Below are 16091 nucleotides of genomic sequence, written 5' to 3'. Positions count from 1 at the left end.
TAACCCATTCTACGTAAAATTGCTTAACACACGTATATTTATAATTTCCATGTGAAAATGAAAAAATCAAATATATTATTTCATAAAAAAAAACGTTAATTAAATATATTATAACAATATTTTTTAGTGTGTCTCGTTGGCTGGCTTTGGATTTCGTCGTGGAAGTTATAAATGTGTATGTCGTAAAGGATATTATTTCCCAGACATAACTACCAAACAAAAATACTTTAATGGTGTACTACTCGAAGAAGAATATGAAAAACTCACATTGGTCAGTTTTAATTTTATAATTATCCTCAATGACGCAACCAAATAGAATGGGGCACCCTGGTTCTTCATTGAAAGCAATATTCGTTTTTAAGTGATGAGCAAAAAAAAAATGTCCAAAATGTAGAATTTTATAGATTTTTTATAATAGCATTTTAAAATCCTGGCTACGCCACTGATTACCATACAAGATTGGGTAATTCGATTAAATATAATAATTTAATAAAGGGAAAAAACACTTGACTGGATAATTACTTAACATATTCCGATTTTTTAATTTTTTTTTTCAACGAAATTACTCTAAGTAAACCCAACTCAATAATGTGACTCTTGCGAAATTTTTGACAATCGCCCGGGAACGTTTAAAAATTTGGACCATTTTCTTGAAAATGTCCACTGATGTTACCGTTTCATATTTGAAAGTCTGAAATTTTCACCAGACCCGTCCAAAGTCATTTATAAAATATCACAAAAAAAAAATCTCAAACTGTTAATTTTTTACCATTTTGTGAGCTTGAGGTGGAGGTTATAAAATAATATACTTAGGTAATACAAAGAATGGTATAGGGATAATAATGAATGAGGAGTAAGAAAGTAAAGTAAAGTAGTAGAAGTAGTTAGAAAAAGTGACAGAATTATAGTCATAAAATTAATTTTCTAGGTAAAAGTGTAGAATATAGTAAGTGCCTATGCACCACAAGTAGAATGTATTGAAATAGATAGTGAAGTGTTTTGGAAAGAGATAGATGAGGTTATTCAATGAATACGTGGTAATGACTTGTCGGTAATGAGAGGATGAGAGGTTATGAAAATTACAAGGTGGGGGGGTATGGTTTTAGAATGAGACTGTAGAAAAAATTCTGGATTTCGCCGTATCGTATAATCTTGCAGTGGTTAATACTTATTTTAGAAAAAGAGAAGAACATTATATAACTTATAAGAGTGGAAGTAATAGATCATAGATTGATTATTTTATGTGGAAAAGAGAAAGTGAAAAGTGAGTAAAATATTGTAAAGTTATCCCTGTATAACAATATAACATTCACTGATGGTAATGGAGTTGAGGTGTGTTGGGAAGACAGTAAACAATAACAAAAAGAAAACAGGAGTAGAATCGAAGATTTGGTAGTAGCAATTGAAAGGAAAGTCAACGTTTGAGCCAGTTTTTTGTGTGAGACAACTAATAGAAAACTATAGAAAAAAGAAGAAATAGCTGTATATGGTATTTATAAATTTGGAGAAAGCATATGATAGAGTACTAAAAGAGGTTATAATGTGGTCATTAATGAGAAAAATAGTCCCAAAAGATCGACCCCAAATAAAAAAAAAAAAAGAAGATTAATTTAAGAATAAAAATATTTTTTACATAAGAAGTTACAAAAATTACAAAAAAAAAAATCATGGATACGTATTTCGGTAATAATGCTACCAACATCAACGCTAAATACTCCACCAGAAAAATGGTCTTTTATACCTTTATGACCTTATCACCTAATGACGTTATTGCTATAACTTATTAATATAAGTGATGTTATCACCTAGTCGAATATCACATTTTGCCAGTTTAAATTTGTTTATTAATGAATTTTACAGTGTGCAAAATCTGAATTTATTAAATTATCATTATTATTAAAAATTTCTATTGCCTCTCTTATATTAAGTTCTTTGTAATTATTAACGTTTTTACTTAGTTTTATGATTTTAATAAGCGATTATGTGTCAATAAATTTTCAGTTATAGGAGATTTATCAATTTCTTGATTTACCATAGTAAAAAAATGTCGACCTTATCCCAAATACATTTTACTATTTTTTCTCTTTGAATTTTCCTCATTTTATCTATTATTATTTTACTACAATTTTGTTACACTGATTCTGAAGTAGTATGTTTTTTGCAAAACAATTACCATGCACCTATAGGGACGAACCAAAAGGCCTAACGCGCCGAAGTAGCCTAGGAGTGGAACTTAGTTTATATACAGGTTGATCCATTTAACATTGACCAGCAAATATCTCAAAAACTATTTATTATTTTAATAATTTTTTTTTTTAATTATTTTAGTTACATAAAACTCTACATTTATCCATGATCAGATAATTTTTAGGTTCATCCCTTATGCCTTAAAAGGGTACCAACTTTTTTTTTTCAAATGGAAACATATATTTTTAGTTAGATATATTGATAGAGTTTTTTTTTTATAATTTTTAGCGTTTGAATTTTTCATTTAAGTCGATTAGTTTGCATGTTATTTCACTTTAAAGTTTTGATTTTTTTTACCTATATATATGTATAAAACGGGTAGACTTGTAATACAGGTAGTTAATTGCAGCGGTTATGATGGCTCGTAAAGACACATATTAGATAAGATAAGATATTTGCTGGTCAATGTTAAATGGATCACTCTGTATAATTTAATCAAGTGATGTGAATTTAATATTTTAGTATCAAATTTTATTTTAAAATAAATTTTTTTTCACAAAAAATAATATTTCTTTTTTGTAGGCAATATTAATATCGTTATCTACATTTTTGGTAGCGGTATTTTCGAAGTTTTATTGAATAATTTCATAAAATATTAGTTAAACTAAAGAGTCTTTATCTTAGAAAATAGTTCATTTAAATATGAATTTAATTATTTTTACAGTATAACATAATTTATTTCATTTTATAATAGGCAGTGCTCGAATTGGACAAAAATAAGTAGGGGAGCTCAACTTAACAATTTGAAAACTGCGTCCCTAGTATTTTGAAGACCTTTTTTTTTTTTTTACTCATTACTTGATTTAGTATTTATTAATAAATCATATTTCATTATCATACTAATATTTAAAAAAAAAAAAAAGAGGTGGTATTTTCCACCGTCCTCCCGTCACAATAAAAAAAAGTAGTTGGGGTGCGCAAAAAAATTTAAAAAAAAGTAGAGGAGCTACGTCCCCCTGCGCACCCCCCCAATTCGAGCACTGATAATAGGTAAATTAGAGAAAAATATTAATTTTAAGATCTCTAAGGGTACTTTATAGATTATAATATATTTTTTATGATACACTTTGTACGCTTGTTCTAACATAGACGTCATAATATGCTGTATATCAATGTAATTTTAAAATTACATTGATATATATACAGAGTGATCGAAATCTAGTAAGACACTCATTTACTCAGAAAATATTGAGAATTTAAAATTTTATTATAGAGAAAAAATATCAAGTTTAAAAATGTCTACTATAATATGTAATCAAACCATTATTTTTTTCGTCCCTTCAAGGATAAAAACCCTTATTTATAATTTTCTTAAATGGGAACCCTTATTTTTAACTTTATAATATGATAAAAAAAAAATTACAAACAATTTTGTTCTTATAATTATTTTTATTCGATTAACCGTTCGTCCGTTACAGCTTGTTAAAGTTAAGTGATTTTAGGGCAAATTTCTATTGTCATTTTACTGTATTAAATACAAAAGTCATTATTTTTATTTGCTGTTGCATAAACCAAATTTTATTGATCAAGTTATGACAGGTAAATTAGCTATAAAAATTTACTACGCACTAAATGAGTGATAACAATAATAGATTCAAACCGGGTTTTCGGTGTATTATTAATAGCTAAGTCTATGGTTTTGTAAGACTAAAGGATCTAAAAAAAAATACCGGTTGCACTGCCACCAATATTATGAAACGTAATAAATGACAATATTTTTCTGGAAGTCTAAATCTTTAAACAATTATAAAACGTAAACGGTTGTTTAGATAAAAAAAATTATAAGAACATAATTGTTTGTAATTTTTTTTTTCTATCATATTATCAAATCAAAAATAGTGGTTCCTATTTAAAAAAAATTATAAATAAACATTTTTATCCCTAAAGGGATAAAAAAAAAAAATTATTTAACTTCATATTATTGTAGAGTTTTATAAACTTGATATTTTTTCTCTATAATAAAATTTTAAATTCTCAATATTTTCTGAGAAAATAAGTGTCTTACCAGATTTCGATCATTGTGTACATATATATATATAAATATTTTCTTATTGATGTTTTTAGAGCAAACCAAGTTCTTACAATATTAAGGGCAATTTTGAATGTAAGAAATGTGCAGAGGGATGTGATGATTGTGTTGATTTCAGTCCATGTATTGCTACATACGATATAATACTTCGTATCACTGTATTATTATTGACTTTGCTAGTTATTGGATTTTTACCAATGGTTGCAATTTTTACTTACAAATATAATGATCTTAAGGTAAATATGAAATTATTTATGGATTTAAAATAATATACAATTTATTTTATTATAATATTATAGTGTGATTTAGTACAGTTTATTATAATATGTAATATCCAATTTTTTGAATCTATAAAATCAATATAAGAAACTGTATTTGTACTATTTCATATTTGTATCATATTATAGTTTTAAAGAAATTCTCTATTAAATCTTGGCCATATCAAAAACGCCTCAAAAATTTTATATTTAAAGATATTGACTTGTAAAATATAAAAATATTTATTTTTAGTTTCAAATTAGATCAATAAATATTTTTAGCACAAATAATAAAACAAAAAGTAATTTTTCAAAAAAACTATACTGAAAATGTCCGAAAAAAACGTAAGTGGCTATGATTCCAATTAAATTGATTTACTTTACATATTCATGAAATTCATAAAATTCGAAGAAATGTAAAAGCGGGCGTTTTATAAGAGATGTCTTCTAAGAGAGTTAGTGGAACTCATTCTCTTCAAATTTTATCAATTTTAATCTCTGGTCCTAAAATATATTTTTCAAGATGTTGGAAGTGCATTATAATAATGCAATATATAACTAAAATATTTTTACTTTGTCATTGGAAAATAATTAGCTTACCTGATTCGTTTTCGTCTATGATATGACTTATATGAACTATAGTGCAAACGTTATTATGATATCAAAAAATTAAAATTTTACTTAAAAAAAGACATTTTTTAAAATTTTTTATTAATATCTGAAAGGTGAAAGTCAAATATTCTAAGTATCAAAAAAATGAAAAAGTGTTTTATTCCTAATTATTGATTATTGTAGGAACTGTGCCACCTCATTGACCTTTTATTTTTATTTAGCTTATTAAGAAAATATTCTCGATTTTTTTTTCATTTGAAGTTACAAAAAAAAAATGATTTAAAATTTATATTACTTCATATTTTAGTGTTATCCTAAAAAACCAGCCGCACGGAGCACGTGCACCCAGTGCTCCCTTAAATGTGAACCTGCACGTCATCACGTTTAAAGTTTCATTCTATGCACCATATCCATCATCACATGTTTGTTCTAAATTCTGATTCATTTTAAAATTTAATAAATATTTATTGTACACTGAATTTTTTTTTTTTTTTTATATTAAGTATAATATTTGCTATTTTAAATTAAATATCGATACTTGTAATCAGTTTTACATTATTTGGTACTTGGTACAACTAAGAAAATTTGTTAGTTACAGTAATTAAAATTATAGTAAATAAGTAGTATTTAACAATAATTATTATCTATGATAACATAAAAAAATGTATTAATTTTATTTAATCAAGTTGAAGTTACATAGAATTAGTACAATATATATTTTTACAAAAATGTTTATTAATTTTTTACAATTTTATTTTATTTTAATTTTAATTCTGAAAAAAATTGTTTGGCACTTGGAACTTCTAATACTTTATATTTCAATTATGGTACTATTAAATTGTTGAGATTCATAGATGAAGTTTTAAGTGGCCTTTAGAGATTAAGACAATCGAAAATGTGACATTTTATATGGGCGAATATAATCATTAGTAAATTTTTTTTTTAATTTCGTTTATGAAAATATATTCTTACGACATTTATTGGTGATATGAATTGTTTTTATGTGACTGTTCATTTGAATATTTACTTATTTTATTACAGATTGTTAAAGCTGCCAGTCCCGTTTTATTGCAAATAATAATACTTGGGGCATTTTTTATTTATACTACGGTAAGAAATAATCGGATTTATTATTATATTTTGTCCATGAGATTTATATTTTACTTATGCAACCAATAGCATAATTATTATACTATTGTTAACATGAGATATGCCAGCATTTCTCGAATGAAAATTTATTAATACTTACTAAACAAAAATTAATGAACACAATTTCATAACTTTTAAACATTATTGTTTAAGTTTATTACAAAGCGTATTTATTTTCAGATTATTGTTATGTACCCGAAACCAAATATAATAACATGTACGGCAAGATATTGGCTGAGAGAAATCGGATTTTCTTTAACTTACGGAGCATTAATGCTAAAAACTTGGAGGTACATTTAGAAAACTTAGTATAAAAAGCTATGATTTTATAATTGGTTTTAACCATTGAATATTCAAAAGTAAAAACGAGATATGAAAACAGCCTGACTTCAGTGAATTATTTTCCAAAGGAATATTGTTTCCATATTTCTAGACATTTATTGTTTATGGGGAAGTATATAAATATGATTTTGGTTGTGTTTAGAAATATTTTCTAGGTTTTATTTTATATTTTTTCAAAAGAATTTAAATTCTGGTGCCAAAAAAGTTTTAAAGCCTAAAATTATACATTGCGCACTTCATTTTTGGCATGTTTACAAGGACACAAAATATATCAAATTGAATATTATTTACTCCGAGATAAGGAAAGAAGGGTTCCTATTTAGATGTTAAAATTAAAATAAATAAATGTAATATTTTATAATATAATATAATAAATGTCCAAATTTTTAACAGTTTGTTTTGAGTAGGTACATCGTAATATTATTTTTGTTAAAAATACATATCCGCAATCATATGAAAAAATTGTTTATTTTTTCTAGAAATATATAAAATAAGCAGCAAAAAATATTATAAAACTTTATTATTATTTTTTTTAACCAGAAATTTTAATCTAGGTGTTCGTTGTATAAACCTCTCAAAAATGTATACAATTCTGTTCTATTAAAAATTTATTGATATTATAAATGACTCGAAGATTACTTTTATTCAGAAAAAAAAAGCTTAATTAAATACGATGTTTTTATTAGTTAAATTGTACAACTGTTGTTCTTAAGTAAACATTTATAAATAAATATATAATCAGTGCAATGATAATTGCATGCGGGAAAAAAAGCTTATTTACAACAATGTATTTTATTTCAAACAATAACGTTTCCATATAAACCTATTTAAAATGTCTCATATTCTTTACTCAAGCATAACTATAAAATTACTAATTCAATTGACTCTTAGTTTATGTGAAAACATAAAGTTTGTTACTGAGAAGTTCTCTGTTCTAATTTCATGTAAATCGATTTAACGAAACGGAAGTTATGAGTATTAATGTTAAACATTTTTACCAAAAAAAGATATTGAAATGGTCTCTATTATTGCACGCGACGGCGGCTGAGTATCGCGTTGTCGGTTCCTTAATCAATTTTGTTTCGTATGCGGACTTCTTGATGCAGCAGATGAGGGAAGCTACTTACTACATATAGTGTCAATTAAATTAATATTATTATAAAAAAATTCTTATGTGATCTTGTTGGAAAAAATCACGAACATATATTAATTGTTTGCGTCCTGGGGTGGAAGTACTATCACATTTACCGAGTGACACTAGAGAAATAAGGAGCGTAAGGATGATGTAATTAAAGGTTCTTAAATAAATTGGAACACCAATTTGTCGGCTTACAAAAAAATATTGTATTATTAACACAAAATGCGATAATCAACTATTAAACAAGAATTTCAAAATTATAAGCAGATAATCGATGTAGTACAACATTTTTCCTTGTAAGCAATTAACATTTCCTTGTGATTGTACAATAATTATTAGTTTTAATCAAAGGTACAACTAAAAAAGTAATATGTGTTACCCGTATGACTTACTATAATCATTTAATAATAATATTTATAAATAATATAAATGTAATACACTTTGCCATTTGGCACAATTATAGGAATAAATTTATGTTAACTTTGACTGCAATTCAATCACCCTAGTGAGTAAATACTCTAACTAATATAATAACTACTTGCAGGTTTGAAATGCAAAGATTACTTAACTAATAATATGAATAATGTATTGGTTTATAAGACTTTTATAATTTAATTTATATTTGGTATATAAATGAAATTTGGATACTTGAGCAAAGAAAACTTGTAAATTATCACACTATATTATGCATACAATTTGAACGTTGTTACATTAAAATGAAACACAAATGTAAGAAAAAAATTATTTTGAACTTGCCCTATGATAAATCATACTTTTTTTATATGCCGGTCGACTGATAACAAGGCGACAACGGTTGTCCAACAATTTGGGGGTAAAAGAGAGAAAAGGTGTATGAGTAAGATTACGCGGCAAATAAAAATTTTATGCGTGGCACTAGCTTTAATAATAACTATATATCTGTATTATAATATAATAAAGTTATTTAATTTTAATTTAAAAAAAAAAAAACTGTAAAAATAATATCTTCTCAGTTCTGCACATTGAAGTTAGTCGTAAAAATAGTAATATCACAACAAAAAGACTATGCCTGTAGCTATATGTAAAAAAACGGCTATATAGACAAAAATCAATCTTCAGGTATTATGTACCTCATAAGTGTCACAAAACTGAAATATCATTTACGGTAATTAAAATTTTCAATTTACTTGACAAGAGAACATAAAATTTCTTAAACAGTTGTTATAACAGCTATAATAATAGAATTTCAAGTGTATAGTTATACAGTTTACTTATTATTGTACTGTTTTAATAATGCATAAATATATTAGAATAAAAAATATGTATTGTTATGATAATAATATAATGTAAACATATAATGCTAAGACAATATCATCTTAGCTTGATTTTGAATTTAAAAGGAAGATAAACTTTAAATGTTTCTTTATTAAAATAAGTTTAATATTTTTCAAAAAAAAATATAAAATTAATGAAAAGTACTACAGTATATATTTTATGACAATGCTACCACTCAATATGTGATTACTTATTTGAAATAAATATCTACAAAAATAATAAAAAAAATCACTGCAAAATTTTGATAAAAATGATGAGCTGATGAAAGGTATTTTTATTGACTTTTGAAGTGTGAAAATTTAATATACTACACTATTATATTTCCAATTGGATAAAACTGAGTTTTTCTTATAAATATTCAATTTAATTAGTTTGTATAATTTTGTAAAAACTGTTCTCAAAGCAACTATTACTCAGAAAATTATTGGTAAAATAATCGTTAAAATAAAAATTTAATATAATTTAAATGTTGAGGTAATTCGAAATAAATTGTTAAACATTTAAAAATATAAAAATATATTTTTTGCTAAAATTTAATAACTTATTCAATTGTATGTATTAATTTTTTTCAGGGTATCTCAAGTTTTTAAAGTAAACTCAGCTAAGACTGTTCGTATTACAGACAAACAATTAATTAAACTTCTAGTTTTAATGGTGACATTTGTTACTGTGATACTATTCATTAGGACTATGGTGTCTCCTCCTCAAACAATAATTGGTCGAACAGCTGATAATTTGAAAACAGACATATGTCCTACTGATTGGTGGGATCACTCGTTTTCTATGTGTAAGTATTAGTAATATACTTTTTTAACGTTTTATTGTTTATTTTTGTATAAAAAGTTAAAAATTAACAAAAAAATATAAATTCTAAGTAGAGGAAGGCTTAAAAAAGTACAATGCTGTATAATATTTAAAAATTTTATGCACGTTATAGAAATATAAAATAAAATATTTTTTATACAGAGTGATTATTTTAATACTATCCACTAGATTTTTTTTTAATAATTATTATATTAATAAAATTCTTTTTGACATTTATTAGTTCCATATATTTCTTAATGTATCAGTTATTAATTACTTTTTCATTCCATCCTTTATAACTTATAAAGATGTCAACTTTATTTTTTTTAATTGCAACATACACATTTAATTAGATATAAAATAAGAATTATCTAATTAGGAAACTGATTGGTCGTAAACATCTTTGTAGAACAGTTATAACTATTTAAAAATATATAATGAAGGTGAGATGTAAGTTATAGAATTTCTATCACTACATATTACTCTATCACGATCTTTCTCTACTCTAAATTTAAAAGTGTTAACAACTTTTTAATAATGGGTAAAAAGTTGTATTTTCTTAATTAGTTCATTTTTTATTTTATAAACTATATATGTATGTTAATATTTAAAATAATAAAGTTGATACCATTATAAGGAATAAAAGATAAATTAAAAAATATTTAATAATTGAGAAATTGAGAAATATCTTCTTCTTTTTCCTCGCCTTAATTTCAAATACTTGGGATCGGCCACCCTTTTCCTAAACTTCCACTTGATACGATTTCCCATATCATCTACCCTCACATCAGCTATCCGCATATCGCATTCAATAGCATCCCTCCATCTCTTTTTTGGTCTTCCTCTACCTTTTTTCTTTCAACATTCATTTTTATAATTTTTCTTACAGTGTCTCCTCATAACATGACCAAACCATCTAAGTCTATTTTTTATCATTTTATCCATGATTGACGCTACACCTATACTCTCTCTTATATGTTCGTTTCTTATCTTTTCTAGTAACTCCACTCATCCATCTAGCATTCTCATCTCTGCTACACGCATTCTCTTGTCAATCGCCAAAATTCCTAACCATATATCATATCTGGTCTCACTAAAGTCTTAGTATAGAACTTATCTTTGAACCTCATTGAAATTCTCTTCTCGAAATTGCAAAATGTATATGGAACTAAAAAATACCAAAATAAATTTCCTTAATATAAGTATTACTTAAAAATAATTTGAGTGGCTAATTAAAAACAAACCACCTTGTATTTTTAACTAGCTTAAAAAATAGGAAATTATCTAATTAAGAAAGTGATTGGTCTATAACAACTTTCGAAAAAGTACTCCGAAATTTTTTATACCTAGGTGAGAAGAAAGGTACAACCAAGAACTGCCTAATGGTAAATATTGTCATACCCGCATCTGATGTCTAGTATATAATTTATGTAAATGGTAATAAATTCCAAAATAATCGGTAAAATGTTGTTAATTATTTTCTTCTTTCTTAATTAATTAATTTTTTAATTTATAAGCTAGTTAAATATGTATATTGAAAAAAATTAAGCTGTCAGCCTTATGAGATATAAGTACTGTATTTAAAATGTAATTAATAACTGATAAATCAAGAAATATATGAAACTAAAAATTACCAAAATTAATTGTCTTAACATAGTTATAGCTTAAGAGAAATCGAGGTACATAGCATTAAAAGAAAAATTCTTATCTTAAAAAGTATACTAAAAATTAAAATCAAATAATTATACATCATCTTCGTACATAATTCTCTTAATTATTAAACAAAATTAATTCAATTTAAGCATACAATACGTATATAAAAAGGTTTCATTTTTAAACCTCAGCATAACACATGGTAATAAAATTGAATTTTGTTCTAAATAGAGTAGCTATTATATGAAAGTTCATTAATTTATGTGATGATAGTAAAAATAAAATAAATTTATTGGTAATGGACGATTTATTTGAATTAGAGTCATTTAGCTTATATGTTAAATTAAAGAATAGGGTTTTCAAAAATCATTTGAGTGATTTGGTAAACCGCTTAAGGTTTAAATTTGTTTCTAGAATTAATTCGAGGTCATTGGTTTTAAATTGATTTAAATAATAGTTAATTTTAAAAGCTTTTTTGTAATTATGTAGGTTAGTCGGTAACTTAATATAGTTAAAATATCAACTTGGAATGGAATGTAGTTAGTAATAATACTTAAGGTCTTCAATAGAACTAGAAGAATTTTTGAACTGTAAAAATTATGCTTGGATGCTTTCTTAAAATATTATAGATTAGATAATATAAATACAATTAAAGAATATTTAAATAAATAATTTAACAAATTAATAAATTTAAAAAGCAAATTTATATTTTAAACTTAATTTAGACATTTTAATGATGAAATATAATATTTTTGTGACATTTATATCAAAGCCTTACCAGAAAATGTAAAAATGGTTTTAAAGTTAAATTTTGTAGAAAATTAATTATTACTGTATTTTTGTATGTCAAATAGTGGAAGTGGTTTTCTTAATTTGGGGTATTCGTTTATGTGTAATGGTCCGGAAAACACCATCAGCATTCAATGAAAGTCGATTTATATCAATAGCTATTTACAATGAGTTTATAATGTCTGTTTTTCTTAATGTATCTATGTGAGTATAATATTTATTTATTCAATTTGTGCATATAAATAAATGTGATTTTAACGTCAAATTTTTACTGACAGATTAATCAATTCTCAGAAATGAGAAATGTAGAGTAGATATTGGGTTATTAATTTCTGTCAGAACGTATTTTAGTATGCAGAGTATGTTGTGGCTTGTACACATGTTTTTAATAGTTATAGCTTTTTATATTGTAAAATTTATGGAATAATAAATATGAGGGGAAATCGGAAGGACTGAAACTCGGGGTAAGATGAACAGGTGTTTTTAACATTCAATATTTATTATACAAAACTTATATAGGTATTGTTATATCGTTCTAAAAAAATTCTGTAGTATAAAATGTTTCTTTAATCCTTTCATACCAATAGTTATAAAGTTAAACAAAAATATTTTTGTAAAGCCCATTGATCTAGAAGTTCTTTCAACAAAACTTATACATTTTATTTTACAATTGATCCAAATTTTCTTTTTTTTTTTTTTCAATATTAGCCAATAAGAATATTTTTATTATTAATTATTAAAGGTTTATGATGTTAAAATCAAAAGTGCTTGAAGAGGTTTTATCCATTGAAAATTATTTAGGTTAAACTGCTTGTTGTTTAATATTTTTTAATATGATTTGGCTAACATTTTTAGGACATATTTACGCTCGCCTGCACTTATATTAGGATCCTTATAGTCATTTTTGTACTTAAAATTAATAAAAGAATATTAACTTTAATAATTGTTCTTTATTTAATTGTCCCCTAAGATTTGTTTTTTTATTAACTTTTTAAACTTTCACTGATCAATATATTACTGAAACACATAAATCCTTTGTAAACTGACCATTGAATTTGATTTTATTTTTTGATAATAATAGTTATTTCAGAAACAGTATAATAGCTAAGTAGTACTAGCAGTCTTAAATTGTTTTAGAAAATTTCTTGTTCACATATACTTCCAACTATATAGGTCATTAACCAATTTTGAAATAAAAATATATTTTTCCACGGTAAATACTTGGCCTAATTAATCCTAAGAGATTTTACGGGGTGGAAAATATATAAAATCAGTATTAAAGATAACAGCTTGGTTGTAATATATATTTTTTTTGTGAATTATAATACATTTTTTGAAATTACAAACAATATGAAGAACGTTGACTACATTAGATAAATTATGATTTATAGTTAAAAACTATGTATAAGTACACTGAATAATCTGCTAAATTTTACAATTAAAATATGCCTATTTTACATTTTTCAAATCAAATTATAGTCTTATTAAAATTAAGTAGCAGGTAGGCGGCAAGGTAAAATAAGTGAACTGTAAAATAACCATATGTCCATAAGCATGTATACTATATAAAATCATCGTAAGATAAACAGTATTATACCTAAAATATTTTAATATTACTCTTTTAATTTCAGGATATTTTTAAAGTATCCAGCGAATCCAGACTTACAGTACGTGATTTTTTTCTGTCATGCTCAACTAACTGTAACAGTATTACTTGGTCTCCTATTTGGAAGCAAGGTATTTTCAGGTTGCATTATATATTTTTGTATATTAATTCTTTCAGGTGTTATTAAAATAAAAATTTATTTAATTTTATTTATTTATAAATAAAATGTATTTAATGTTTCTTATAAAAAAATGTACTTTTTAAGGCATTGATTATTTATAAAGGCGAACATCGAACTGATGAAGCATCTTCTAATAAAATACTTGCTCCTAATTCTAAATTGAAATTGAACAGTTCAAAACAAAAATCAATAGAACCTTCTTATGAAAGTATTAGTGATAAGGATAATACAGAAATTCAAGTAAATTTATGAAAATTACTGCATTATTATTAATTAAATTTATTTGAGAAATATAACTGATAATATTTTAAGTTGGTTTAAATTTTAAAAAGTTCCCATTTTTTTAAATTAGTTAAAAATTTTAAATATTGAATTTATCGATTCTTTTTTTTACATTATTACTCATTAACATATATTTTATACAATTTAATCATATTCTTAGTACACATAAATAATTAAATTATATTATATTTGGCATGATATTGAAATGTTTTTTAAGGAATTGCAGAATCTCAAAGAATCAATTGAAAACTTAATGGTAGAATTTGCAAAGTGTGGACCTGCTTTTACAGGACATATAATAAAATTGCAAGCTATGTTGAGTGTATTAAACAACTCCTGTGGAAATAATGATCCACAAAATAGATCTATAATAAATAATGGTTGTATTTTAAAAATTATGGGCAGTCAAAAAGAAGAGTCCAGTGCATAAAAAATGTATAAATTTAAATTGTAATATAGATAAATTGCAATTAAAATACAATACATATGAAACTATATATTGTTAATTATTTCATTAATTAAATCGTAAATTACAAATATTAGGAGTGCAAATCTTTTTAAACATTTTTTATTTCCACTTTATTCTTTTATTAGAGATTTTGAAATTTATATTTATTTATGTATTTTTGTCCATCTTATCAATTTACTCGTTGTTACCATAAGAAAAATTTTTAAATATTATTATTGTATTCTCTAATAGCACGAAGAATTCACTGGAGAATCCGTGAAAATCTGGTCAGGAATTTTAGGATTCTCCTTAACTAACTGTCATGTTCACTCCACAGGTTTCCCATCCATAAAATACAAATATTTCTTGGGAGCGACAACACTCAAGAGGATTCTATGAAATTCCTAGTATAATCCCTATCAAGTCCGTGTACATTATTTATAATTTGTTTATAAAAAAATATTATACATATTAGACACTATGATTTAAAGTTTGACAAAAATATAATAATAATAACAATAAGTACATAATAACAAAACAAAAAGTTAAATTGATTTGCATCCTATCACGAAGAGTACTTAAAATATAAACATATTTTTACTGTACTTAAAAATGTATTCAGATGATTGTTAAATTTATTCACTGTTCTTCTTACTTAATTTAATATATTTAAATAATTAGTGTGTAAAACGTAATAAAATGAATTGTTAAATTTATCAATATATTATATATGTATATACTTTTTAATAATTGAAATTTATTTTTAATATTATTACATTTTCATTCAAATTATCTTTTGAAAATAGTGTATTGTTCCCTTATTTCAATGGTTCGTGAACATTACTTAAAACCCATTAAGTATATTTTATTTTGTAACAACAAAGAAAAATTAAAACGAATTCAATTTAAAGTTTAGTTACAAAAATGAATTGTACAATATTCATGATTTCTTTGAATAATCCTGAATTATTTTTAAAGTAATTTATCTATACATTTTTTTTTCACATAATAAGACGTTAATTAAGTAATAGTAAAATGCTTAATTAATTTTAATATCCACCCAAAAAGTGTAATACAGCAAAGTTTATGTAAACAAAATACAAATAAATTATAACTATAGATTACATAGTAGTATATGAGTAAGTAATCTATTGATATATTTTTAATCGTTGGTAATAATTAAAAAACTTTTAATGGTGTTGATTCAAAGGTATAATGCGGTTTCGAGGAACTGAGTATT

The 16091-nt window shown here is 24.3% G+C and overlaps 1 protein-coding gene across 5 annotated transcripts in view; it reads left to right on the top strand.

Moving 5' to 3' along the window:
• The window catches only part of LOC126895500 (probable G-protein coupled receptor CG31760), an 86802-nt gene extending 71906 nt beyond the window's left edge, over window positions 1-14896 (top strand). For all 5 annotated transcript variants that reach the window (XM_050667437.1, XM_050667441.1, XM_050667438.1 and 2 more), the window contains 9 exons: window positions 128-271; window positions 4312-4512; window positions 6187-6255; window positions 6475-6584; window positions 9661-9875; window positions 12400-12538; window positions 13966-14071; window positions 14206-14361; window positions 14621-14896. In XM_050667437.1, the coding sequence (XP_050523394.1) occupies window positions 128-271; window positions 4312-4512; window positions 6187-6255; window positions 6475-6584; window positions 9661-9875; window positions 12400-12538; window positions 13966-14071; window positions 14206-14361; window positions 14621-14833 (1353 nt within the window). In that variant the 3' untranslated portion in view covers window positions 14834-14896. The remainder of the gene's footprint in view (window positions 1-127; window positions 272-4311; window positions 4513-6186; window positions 6256-6474; window positions 6585-9660; window positions 9876-12399; window positions 12539-13965; window positions 14072-14205; window positions 14362-14620) is intronic.
• The last annotated feature ends 1195 nt before the right edge of the window (window positions 14897-16091 follow it).

This window comes from Daktulosphaira vitifoliae, unplaced genomic scaffold (genome assembly GCF_025091365.1).
Source record: "Daktulosphaira vitifoliae isolate Bord-2020 unplaced genomic scaffold, ASM2509136v1 Scaffold_1, whole genome shotgun sequence".
NCBI classification, from domain to species: Eukaryota; Metazoa; Arthropoda; class Insecta; order Hemiptera; family Phylloxeridae; genus Daktulosphaira; species Daktulosphaira vitifoliae.
This window is presented reverse-complemented; position numbering and strand designations above follow the sequence as displayed.